The sequence below is a fragment of the Neofelis nebulosa genome, chromosome 1 (assembly GCF_028018385.1).
Source record: "Neofelis nebulosa isolate mNeoNeb1 chromosome 1, mNeoNeb1.pri, whole genome shotgun sequence".
Taxonomy (NCBI): domain Eukaryota; kingdom Metazoa; phylum Chordata; class Mammalia; order Carnivora; family Felidae; genus Neofelis; species Neofelis nebulosa.
In genome coordinates this window covers 27,606,256-27,618,849 of record NC_080782.1, presented here as the reverse complement: position 1 = coordinate 27,618,849, position 12,594 = coordinate 27,606,256, and the positions used below count along the sequence as shown (strand labels likewise).

Here is a 12,594-nt window from a genome sequence, read left to right as displayed (position 1 = left end):
TCTTTCAGCCCAAAATATCAGCAGTGCCAGAATTGGGAAATCCTTATTTGGATAGGCCCGCAAATAGTGCTGGGAATTTAGTACATCTTTATTGGTTGATTGCTTGGCTCAGCACATGACCTCTGAAACCAATGGCATCTCCATGATTGGATAAGGAGAGTCATTGTCTGATAGTGATCCAGAGGCACCACTTGTCCCAGAACTGCCCTCTGAATCATAAGTATGGCTGGCTCAAGGGCCTCTCCTTCTTCTCAAAGCCTGGGACCTACCATCTAGGACAGGTCACTATATGTGTCATTTGTTTATTTATGTATTTTCCCATCACCCATCACTAGACCATATATTCCTGTTGGCAGGAGACATAAGTTTAACTTTTTCACATCCATTTGTCACAGTTTCCCATAATTCTGTCTTATAATGCTTTGACACTCAGGGCATGACAATGATGCTTTATTTTTGGGAATCATTGGTTGAACAGTTGGTCATCTGTAAATATCCTCTGTAGTAAATTGCAAGTAACCATAATGTAGACTGACCAGAATCACCCATTCTCCCACCATTTGGGATAAATTAGGAATCATGGCATTTGATATTCAGATTTGTGTTCCTGGAGTCAGGATTTATATTAGGTGTTCAGGGTTAGAGAAAGAGAATTCCTTAAGTTCCATTTTCTTCCTTGATTCCCTGGTTTATGAGGATATTGACTTTATCTGGGAAATAAAATGGAGACTTCACTCACACAAGAAAAACAAAACCAAAAACAAAACTTTTCTGTCCAGGTAGATATTTGTGTTTGGTGAGACATGATGGGAGGTTGACATTTAAAGGTGTCTGACAGGTTGATCAGCCTACACAAGTTCGTGGCTCAGGTAGGAGGTGTGTTGGGCATTCGTCTCCTCACATCCCTGGGTACCCTCCCACCTCTGGGGGGTGCCCCTCTCTCATCCCTGCATTCTCAGGATCACTGATGCCTCCACGATGGACAAATACAGTGTCCTGCTTAGGTGAGGGGCACTTGTATTTTAAAATCCAAAGAGAATGAATCACTGCTAATGGGATTTCAATTATTATACCATTAAGGCAGGATAGATTTGGGGGAGTCCTTTCTCAGTGTCCCTCAAATCACACTATCTTCAGCAAAAGCAGGTAAAACAAGCAACAGAAAGACAAGGACCTGAAAGGTCCAGGTCCTGTGACATGACAATACGATTTTTAAAAATTCATGTTTCAACTTGTGTTATTTGTTCTGTGGCTATCAACTAGGAACAAGTTCCTTTAGCTTCTAATAAAGGAATGAAGACAGAGTGCAAAGCTGTTTCATCTTTGCAAACTTGTGTCATGCTAGGAAGCTTATTAATAGATAAACGACATTACAAATGATTTTATTGCAACCAGAGGTTGGTTTTCTCTGGGGCTATTTAAGGGCAGGAATTTTAGTTCCAAAGCAGTTTAGAGAGTACAGTTTGCAAGGCCACGGGACTTCTGTTGGTGTCAATATTCGTTTCTGACACTGGTCCATTTTACTCTTTTATTATCAACCCCATATTATGAGTGAGGAAGTCCAAAATCACAGCAAGTACATGCCAGAACCAAGCCTTGAACCCATGTTTCCCGGTTGCAGATGTCTTGGCTTGCTGCTGTGTTAACTCTCCATCATAACCAGGCACTCTGCTGGCTTCAGGGAGCTTTCCCACTGAAGGGGATGGCCTGGGCACCATGGGAAGAGAAGGCAGTTTGCTAAATATGCTAATGCTGCTTTCTTGCTTTCCAGGTTTTGGAGGTACGCTGGGTTACCTTTTGGGTGCCATCGACTGGGCCCATCTGGAGCTAGGAAGAGTGCTGGGCACAGAATTCCAGGTCATGTTCTTCTTCTCCGCCTTGGTGCTCACTTTGTGTTTTACTATTCATCTCTGCAGTATCCCTGAAGCCCCACTTAAAGATGTTATAAAGGACATTTCCCCACAGCAAGCCCCCCAGGACTTTCCATTGTCACCAGACAAAATGTACCAGTATGGGTCTATTGAGAAAGCTAAAAATGGTTATGTAAACCCGGAGCTGGCAATGCATGGGGAAAAACCCCCAAATCCTGCTGAACAGGTAAGATGCAAATTCTTTTTTCTTCACTCAGGAAAAATATCCTTGTTCTTACCCTTCTTATTTTGTTTATTATTCTTGGTTTTGTTTGCTTTTTTGATATGAAAATTTGATGTGAAGTCTAATTGAATTCTCCAGTCTCCTATAGCTCTTTTCCCTTTGAATTAAAATTTGCACCTCAAAAAAAATTGTGTGCGTTTTCCTCTGGTCTTCCTCTTACTCTTTTCAGAGCATCAAACTAGGGAAGATGAAGCCAGTTCCAAAATGTTAGACCGTAAGAGAAGCCTGGAACCATCTTCAGGCCTTAAGAAATATCTTTACTTCTTAGATTGGGATTATAAATTTGTTCTTCCAAATGATAGCATCCCTGGGTTGGTAACTGGGCTGGGCATGTTTAATTCGTGTCTAATGAACTGATTTGAAAAAAAAAATTTAGGCCATTTTCAGTGAACTAGTCAGTGAATTAATTAGCTTAGAATTTAAGGAAAATTCTACTAAATTACAGAGAAATTAGGTTAGGAGGAAATGGTCAGAGAGAAGAGGCTAGGGCTATGTTGACCAATATATTGGCTATTCGTCCCATAAGGCTATTTAAGTTTAAATTCATTAAAATGAAAAAAATTAAAATGTCAGTTCCTTGGTTGCCTTAGCCACATTTCCAAGGCTTAATAGTCCCTTGGGGCTAGGAGCTACAGTACAAAGCAGTGCAGGTATGGAACATTTCCATCATTGTAGAAAGTTCTGTTGGACAACACTGACACACAGCTGCATGCTCCCTCAAGCTGACTTTGATGGCAATACCTCAGGGATGGAAGTACAGAGGATTTCCTCACTGGCAAAGAGGTTGTGAGAGACCTGGGTTTAAATTTTGATTCCTCTAGCTGGCTGACCTGTTTTATTCATTCAACAACCATCAGGCATTTGCTATAAAGAGCCTAAAGATTAAAAGTGCAAATGTTCAGATCCTGCCTCTACCAGCTCTGGAATGCATGACCTTGGGCATTTACATTCCTGTAAAATGAGAAAGTGATTCTGTCTACCTTTAAGTGTTTTGTGCAGATCACATGAGAGAATCCATGCAATGTTACTTAGAGCGGTTCCTACCACATAGTGAGGTGTTTGGTAGAGGTGCCTATTATGAGCCTGGCAGAATGCTGAGCAGTCCAGACACAAATAGAGAACAGACTTCATCTGTGCTGTAACAGAACTTTCAGACAAGCTCAGTGAATCTCATCTCTATGAGCTTGACTTCTCTTGTTGGGTTGTCTTCCCTATATTCTAGGGTTATTGGGATTTTCAACTGAGATGAAGCAGGGAACGGTGCTTTTTAAGCTTTATATAAGTCTATGAGCATATTACAGTCAGTATTCACTCAACAAACTACTTTGGGTACGGAGTATGTACAAAGCTCTCTACCAGGTATTTAGGGATCATAAAATTGACTAATGTCCCATTCCTATGCTCAAGAACTTAAACAGCCCTACCAGGGGGCGTAATAAGCCAATACTTATTTTCCAATACTTATTACCAATACTTATCTTCCAAGGTAGAATATACTTACTTTACAAAATGAGGGTGGCTGTGCAGTTTGATAACTGGGATTATTATTTTTTTAATGGCAAGAAGCCTAAATTATTTCAGGATTCAAACTAGATCCCATAAAATCCATCTGCAATTCCTCCATGCCATCATTGCTTACTTCAGCATTTCAATAGTCTCCTTTTGAGACTAGGAAGCTCTCTTCCCAATATTGCCTTTCTCATGTATAAATTTACCACCACCCAATCTCCGGCTGACAAAGGAGCACAATACATGCATAGAGTAACTCCTCAGGGCTCAAAACCATTGAAAGGGCTTCACCAAGGGAGCTGATGAGTCAGGGAATAAGATGCCAGCTGAATTTTCATTCTGAGTTAAAATACCCAAAGGGCTTTGAATATTCACATTCCCAGCTTTTACAGAAATAGTAGGCACAATTTGAAAGCTCATATTTATTTTTGGATGAAAGAAAATGTTAGATTAACAATGAAAGTAGAATGAAAATTATGTATAAGGCAGAAGCCTAAATTAATATTTGGAGTGAGGATGCATACTTGCTGGCCACATTCACTTTTAAAAATTCTGCGTTTTTGGAAAGAAAACAGGGAAAGTAAAAATAAATCACAGTCTGAGGCATGAAACCCAGGCTTTTTATTTTATCTTATTTATTTCATATTTTAATTTCTTCAGTAACCTCTATACCCAATAGGAGGCTTGAACCTACAACCCTGAGATCAAGAGTCACATGCTCTACCAACTAAGCCAGCCAGGCACCCCTTTATCTTCCTGTGGTTACTAAAAAGTAACAATCCTGCACTGAGTTTCTTTTACAGTAAACATTTATTTTAACAGTTACCATATTTTACATGCAAAAACAGTTATTTTTTTTCTAATTCCAAAGGAATGCCTATACTTTTTAAATACCGATTAAGTGCAGTTGTCCCCAATTAACTGCGGTTTCACTTTCCACGTTTCGGTTACCTGTGGTCAGCTGCCATCTGGAAGCAGATGATCCTTCTGACTTATCGTCAGAAGGTCAGTAGTAGCCCTCATGCTATGTCACCACGCCTCACTTCATCTCATCACATAGGCATTTTATCATTTCACATCATCACCAGAAGAAGAGTGAGTATAACACAATACCATATTTTGGGAGAAAGAGACCACATTCACATAACTTTTATTAGCATATATTATTATAATTGTTCTATTTTATTATTAGCTATTGTTGTTAATTTCTTACTGTGCCTAATTTATAAATTAAACATGATTACAGGTACGTATGTATAAGAAAAAACATAGTCTACAGGTTTCGGTACCATGTGCAATTTCAGACATGCACTGGGAGTCCTGGAATGTATTGCCTATGGATAAGGGTGGGGATGACTGTATAAGAAAATCAGTTCAGTCATGGTTAGTTGATTAAATACTACCAAATTGACAACTTAAAAAGTCAACTTATACAACAAACCTACAATGAGTAAATATAATTTTCCACAACAAAGAAGTAAAAAGCATTATCATATAAAGTGTAGAGTTATAAAAACAATATTTTGTTATAGTGAAAATAGAAATTCCCCAGAGACCATCTTATAAATAAACTAGCCAGGACTCAATTTCGTTATGTCAAGATTCAGATTAAATAAAGATATGACAAGAAAGACCCATCACCCCACAATGATTGATGTTTATAGTCTCAGTGTCTTCAGGGCAGCTGACTGCTCAATATTCTCAAGCTTTCTTTCTTCTCTTACATAACTAGATGCTAAAGGCTGTTTGACTCTTTGTATTCAAAACTGTTGTGTCAATAGTTCAAAATTCTCATTTTCTCAAGGCTTCTGATACAAAAAGAAAGTGTAGCTTCTGGTTTTAACATAATTTAAGTCTAAATTAAAGAATATGGGCATGTGTATTCAGTGTGTGTGTGTGTGTGTGTGTGTGTGTGTTCCATATTGTTTTCACTTCTGACTCCACATAGGGCTCATTTATATGTGCTGACTCATCGCAAGATCCAGGGAAATAAACTGAGAAGAGATACTTGGTCAAGAACAGGGAACTGTTTGGCTCTGTATTAGTTTTGTATTGCTACCTAGAAAATTACCACAGCTTGAGCAGCTTGAAGCCATATTTATTATCTCACAGTCCTGTAGGTCAGGAGTCTGGGTGGGCTCCACTGGGTTCTCTGCTTAGGGTCTCACAAGGCTGAAATCAAGGTGTTAATGGAGGTGCAGTCTCATCTTGAGGCTCAACTGGGGAAGAATCAGTTTCTGAGCCTCATTCAGGTAGAATTCCTTGTTGTACGACTGAGGTGCTTGTTTTCTTGCTGACTAATGGCCAGGAGTCACTGTCGTCTCCTACAGTTCACTCTCAGGTCCCTTCCGTGTGGCCCCTTCCACCTTCAAAGCCAACACTGCTTGTGTTTGAAACTCTGGCTTCTTCTTCTGCTCCCACCTGGAGAAAACTCTCTGCTTTTTAAAGGGCTCATGTGATTTGGTTAGGGTCACCCAGATAATCTTGCTTTTGATTAACTCAAAGTCAACAAATTAGTAACCTTAATTATCTCTGCAAAATCCCTCTGCCATGCAACACCAGGAAACAGAGATCATGGGGCCATCTTAGAATTTGGTCTATCACACTTTCAGAGTCAAGAAATCTAAGAATTATAATAATCTCGGGGCTAGCTTAGGTCTGTGAGCTCTGTCCATGTGCAGTGGTTCTGTCATTCAAAGATAGGATGCTAGATATCTCTTGCATGTTGACCCAAAGCAAGCCCCATTTTCAGTTCCATTACCCTTAGGTCTCCAAAGCCTCTTCTGGACCTGAAACTGCTAAATATCCACACACAATTAACAGACCCCACCTATAAGACCTCTCCATGGATACCTCGGTGCCATGACCAGAAAGCGTGACCCTGAGGTAGTCAACTGACAGATATGTAACATGGCTGTGTGCTCTGGCTCACACAGCTGGCTGCATGTCTGCACTGAAGGTCACACCTGTTTCATGTTTTCTTCCAGACTAGGAAGGCAATGACCATGAAATCACTGCTGAGGGAGCTGGTGAATATGCCTCCCCACTACCGCTGTCTTTGCATCAGCCACCTCTTTGGATGGACTGCCTTCCTGTCTAACATGCTCTTCTTCACGGATTTCATGGGCCAGGTAATAAATGTGTGCACACACTCACTGACTTGCACATTAATCCTTCATTCTGCACCTGTTGAGTGCCTTCTGGGCTAACCCCTAAGATGGGCACAGTAAGAGTGTGAGAAGGAGTACTTTCAAAGAGCTGCCTTGTAGACAGGTCCCAGAGACAAGTTATTACACCCTAGACATCTCTATGGGACCAGTACTTGATCAAATACAACAAAGAAGAAAGAATCAATGTGAGCTGCAGTGGTCATGGCAGGCATAATAGAAGAGACACAGTATAATCCAGGCCTTGAAAGGTGAATAGGAACTGGAGAAAGAGAGAAGAGAGAAAATAATTCAAGCAGTTATAGGAATGGCATGTGCAGAGATGAGTCAGAAGCCTGTTGGCTGTACCAGAAGGGGGACAGGGTTGTCTAAGTCAGCTGCGGGCCAGATGTTACATGGAAGGAAGGGTGTTAATGATCTAGGGAGATGTTGTCTAGACTTGATGGCATTAGGACTTCCTGATGGTCCTTGAGTAGAAGTATAAAAGGATGAAAGGGGTGATGTAGTCATGGGAGAATGAGCTCTGTGTCCTGGGAAGGGCCCTTTGGGCAGGGACTGCCACTCCCTAGAGATGGAGAAGCAGAGCACATGGAAAGGGGTCCCTACCACACTGCGTTTGCATTTCAACAGCCCCAAATATCTCTTGCAGATTGTGTACCATGGGGATCCCTATGCTGCACACAACTCCACAGAGTTTCTCATCTACGAAAGAGGGGTCGAGGTTGGATGTTGGGGCTTGTGCATCAATTCCATGTTCTCCTCACTTTATTCTTGTAAGTCTCTTCTTCCTGAGGGTATCTTCTAAAGGGCTCTGGTCTAGAAGAATCTTGGACTTTATATTTCTGTATTTATTTTTTGCTCTTTAAAATACAAGATTCATGATAAATATATGGAGATCAGGAAAGACTAGTCCCTTAGAAAGGACCACATGAAGTATCCTTTTCCATACTGAATTCTATGTTGTTTTTCTCATTGATCACTTTTTTCCTTGGAATCTATGGGAACCTGATCAAAGTTCCCTGGAAAATAAAAGGAAACCTTGTAAACAAGATGGAGAAGTATTGTATGGACAAGGGCTAGAGTCCCAGCAGAGAGTATCGATTAGCAGTGAGTATTGATTAGTGTTCTACTGGAGTAAGATCACTGGTGGAGTTTCACAGATATGTTTATTAGAACTATAAATGATTGAACATAGGAAGGATGCTTAAAATGCTGGGTGACAGAATTAACATGCAAAATGTTAGCTTAGCTCAGGTAGGCAGGGTGAAATGTCACAGGAGCACTTTTCAAGGATTGAAGATGACAACTTTTTTCCTAAGGTACCAGCTTTCCACAGGGACTGGAGTCCATTAACCCCCGTTAGCTAAGTTTCAGCTGTAAGGACACTGCAAACAAAGAGATTGCTGTGATTGGTTTTAAACAACCCCAAACTAATGTATTATAACCTTAGTCTCATGTGGTGCCTGCCAATGTGTATGGAAATCTCCAAGCTCTGTATACATTGAATTAAGTGAAATAATATGGCTGATAAAAGGTATGCAGGTCCCCCATTTGGAGTAGAAATTGGGCTTCTAATAATAATGGAAGCTCCTCCTGGATTGTGGGGAGAGTAGCTGGCCTGCAACTCAGAGCTCTAGGCTTTGGGCAGACCCAGGGGATAGCAGGGTTATGGCCCAGGTGGGAGAGGGGGAAGTGATGGACAATCCCTGTCACCATTCCCAGGGGGCACTCATTCTGCCACTGAAGTGTGCTTCCTGAGGGGGAAGAGAGTGAATGTGTATAATGACACCTGATCTGGCCTCCAACCAGCCATAATACATTAGGAAACCTGCTTCAAGATCAAAAAAATATCTTCAAAATATAGCACGAGTGGGAAAAGGGGACCTAATACAAACATATAAGGAATTCATGAGTCCCATAACCACGAAACCATAAAATTTATTATTTTAAAATTTATGATAACCAAATAATGGTGGCTTAAAAGTTATATTTCTTTAGCAAAACTCCTTTTTTTCCCTTTAGGGTGAATGAACTAAGAAAATTCCAGGAGGAAGATTTCAAGTACTTAAAATAGAATCAGAGAGCATTAGACTAAAAGGGACTAATAAGTTATTCATCTCAATCCCTTTGTGCTATCAAGAGGTGGGGGGACTATTTATACCACCTCATTCTTGTAAGAGGAGCCCAATTTTCCACAAGTAATTAGCATTTTAGTTTTGTGACATTTAAAAATATTTTTTTTTTTCTCAAAGAATCCCTACTAAGGACCATTCCATTAGGAGCTACTCTTAGGTATTTGAAAATTAAAATGCATGTTATTTTTTAGGCCGTTTTGAGTTAAAAGCTCTGTATACAATAAACGATTATTTGAATAGTTTTCCAAAGTTATGTTAATGTGTAGATCTATGGGATCCCTTTCACTTGAATTAGAACTAAAATTTTATTTATAAAATACCAACCAGCCCTAAGGATCTTCAGGGTCTCTCCATGCCCATAAGATAAAGTCAAAGTCCTCAGCCTGGCATTCCATGATTTTCAGCTTGGTCTGGTTTACACCTTGACCTCTGTCACTCCCACACAGATTCACTCCCCCTGAAGACTCACTACACAGACTTTCTCAGCTCTGTGTTTTTCAAACTGCTTTTGGTTTTTCCTTCTACCAGATGCTCTTTGTAATTCCACATCTAGACAACTGCTACTCAAGCTTTTAGACTCAGCTCCAATATGACCTTGTTAAATCTTCCAAGTTCTTTCCCTCTGCACTCCAAAACACCCTGGGCAGAATCAATCATTTCCTTTAATTCCAGAGTACATCCTGTATTTTGGACTCATCATATAACATCAGATGCAGACCCAGAATTTCTATCCAGACGGAGTTTGGCAGGGCATTCTGGCTGCTGAGGTGGAGGGTGAGATATGGTATTTTCAGGTTCCTTTTACATAGCAAGCACACTTAGATCCATGAAAATAGCAATATCGAATACTGAAATATAGCCAATTTTTCATATCATACGCTACTATTCATAGTGGGTGCTTAAATCAGTCATTCCCTCCAGTACTGATGAAAGACATAGTATGAAGACGTAACCACGACTGGGTATCAGGCCCTTACACTTATTGAGTCTCTTCATGAATAGAGGATTTTTTGCCTGACGTCTTTGTACTGAAGTTACTTATGTTTCCAAATATCTCTTTGTGCTTCTCTGCCTTTTTCTTGGCTGTCCTATATACTTGGCTGAGAGCATTTCCCCAGTGAATACTGATGGTGTCTTTTAGGTACTGAGGCACCTAGGTTACATTTTTTTGTATAAACGTAATCATGAAGCAAACAGGAACTCTCCTAGCTCTCTACAGCTTTCACTCTCAACCTTGACAGCAGCCCTTCTAGGGATGGTACGGATTTAATAGAGGAAACAACGTTTCCCACTTGTCGTTTTCAGAGCTCTGACTTCCATCAGATGACCTGAGACAGTGTTTAGTTTCCATAATTGATTTAAATGTAATACAGATTAGATTTCTTGTCTAGGTGAATTAAATCCAACCATTATTTCCAACAGATATGGAAAATTTTGTTCTTGAATAGACACATTTGAGGTCTCTATCATTCACCCCCTGGATTCATGGGTTCCAGTAGAATGGGCAGGGAAAAGATAGGGAACATGTGGATTGGGAACAGCTATTTAAAAAAGAAAGATCAAGGTTTCTAAGGGAATTTTCCTACCGTGTTGGAAAACATAGTAAAACCTTTAAAAAATTTATTTTTTTAAATTTTTTTAACGTTTATTTATTTTTGAGACAGAGAGAGACAGAGAATGAATGGGGGAGGGTCAGAGAGAGGGAGACACAGAATCCGAAACAGGCTCTAGGCTCTGAGCTGTCAGCACAGAGCCGGACGCGGGGCTCGAACTCACGGACTGTGAGATCATGACCTGAGCCGAAGTCGGCCGCTTAACCGACTGAGCCACCCAGGCGCCCCTAAAAAATTTATTTTTTGAGAGAGAGAAAGAGAGGTAGAGGGAGAGAGAAGGACAGGCAGAGCGAGAGGGATGGAATCCTATGGAGCCCACATCAGGGCTCGATCTCACAACTGTGAGATCATGACCTAAGCCACAATCAAGACTTGGACACTTAACTGACTGAGCCACCCAGGCGCCTCAGTAAAACATTTTAAAACGGAATCTTCAATTTTTAAAAATGAACTCTACTAATCTACTACAACGCTTTTATGAGCAAGCCAAGTTTACTGACTGGGAGGGGAACCACGTTAAGAGACAACGATCTTCAGACAAGCGTGTATTTGTTGCAATAACAATAGTCACCATTAACCGGATGTCTTCTCTGTGCTTGGCATTGGGCTAAGTGATGTCATAAGCATCGGATCTCATTTGATCCTGATGACAACCTCAAAGAAGGGCTTTATTAATCTTGGGGTTTTTTTAGATGAGGAAGCTGAGGTTTTGAGAAGTTACGGAAATGGACCGAGTGTGAGGGAGCCAGCAATGGGGAGATAGGTTCTGGGTGTGGTGAGAGCCCCTCACCAGCCTGGGAAGTGTTGGCAAGTCAGGGAACCTGTCTTTAGATAAAGGGCATCCTTCACTTCCTTCCCAGGTGTGCAGACGGCCTTCAGATGGGAGTGAAGGGACCAGATGACCTGGATCATTCTTTAAATTTGGTTGTTTCAGTTTCCTCCAGTCTGACTTGAGGCTGTGGGGCCAAGATACGCCTGGATTGTTGTTTGTATCCTGTTAGGTTAGACTGCTGTAAACCAGAAGGACCCCACTTTTCTTCCATGTCTTGCGCCCCCACAGTCCCATAGCCAAAATGGGCTTTTCCACTTCTTTGCATCCCGCTGGTATTCAGCTGCCTGCTGAACAGCACCTGGTCCCTCCCTGTGGAAAACAAGATCAACCTAGCAAGGCAATTTCCAGCTCTTCTGTATGCACAGGATTTAAGACTGATTCCAAAAGCCAGCTGTTTTTAAGCACAGATAAGGAGATTCTTTTGTTCCTGACTCAGTATCAGAGGAAGGCTCCTAAAAAAAGTGAATCTTCAAAAGAAAGGATTGTCTGAAATTATCACTGACACCGTCAGCTGCAATTTCTCTCTTTCTTTTCCCCACAGACTTTCAGAAATCTTTGGTATCCTACATTGGATTAAAGGGTCTTTACTTCATGGGGTATTTGCTATTTGGCCTGGGGACAGGATTTATTGGACTTTTCCCGAATGTCTACTCCACCCTGGCTCTGTGTACCTCGTTTGGTGTGATGTCCAGCACTCTGTACACTGTGCCCTTTAACCTCATTGCCAAGTACCACCGCGAGGAGCAAGAAGAGAAGGTGCGTCATTGAACCTCACCTGAAGGCTGGGGGTATTTGGTAGGAAAGTGTAGGGCAGGGCTGGAAACAAGGGTCTTAAAACAGGAGCTCTCAAATGCCCAGCCAAATGTAATGACGGTGCGGTCGAAGCATGACCACCTTCCTAGCCCACACCCTCCTCCTCACTCTGAAGCCCTGTGTACCTGGAGAACAGGGGAGCAGGTACTGCTACTCTCATTTATTTGATTAAGAAAAGGGGGCTCAGGAATGCTGAGAAACCAGCCTACAATCACACAAAGAAAGGGGACCCTGGGGATTCTGACAACGGCCCCAATGTCCAGTGCTCCTGCAGCATTTCTGGGTCCCCCACTCCCAATGGCTGCAGTGGTGGAGTTATTGATTAAAGGTAGGAAATTCCTAGCCCACATTCCCTTGGAGTCCAGGTTTTA

At 41.4% G+C, this 12,594-nt stretch overlaps 1 protein-coding gene across 2 annotated transcripts in view; it reads left to right on the top strand.

Annotated features, from left to right (window-relative positions):
* SLC45A2 (solute carrier family 45 member 2) overlaps positions 1–12,594 on the top strand; it is a 34,002-nt gene that overhangs the window by 17,257 nt on the left and 4,151 nt on the right. The window contains exons 3-6 of one of the 2 annotated variants that reach the window (XM_058716901.1): positions 1,772–1,857; positions 6,651–6,794; positions 7,480–7,603; positions 11,952–12,166. In XM_058716901.1, coding sequence (XP_058572884.1) covers positions 1,772–1,857; positions 6,651–6,794; positions 7,480–7,603; positions 11,952–12,166 — 569 coding nt within the window. Of the gene's footprint in view, positions 1–1,771; positions 2,098–6,650; positions 6,795–7,479; positions 7,604–11,951; positions 12,167–12,594 lie in introns of both variants that reach the window. The other variant, XM_058716892.1, reaches the window with a different exon arrangement.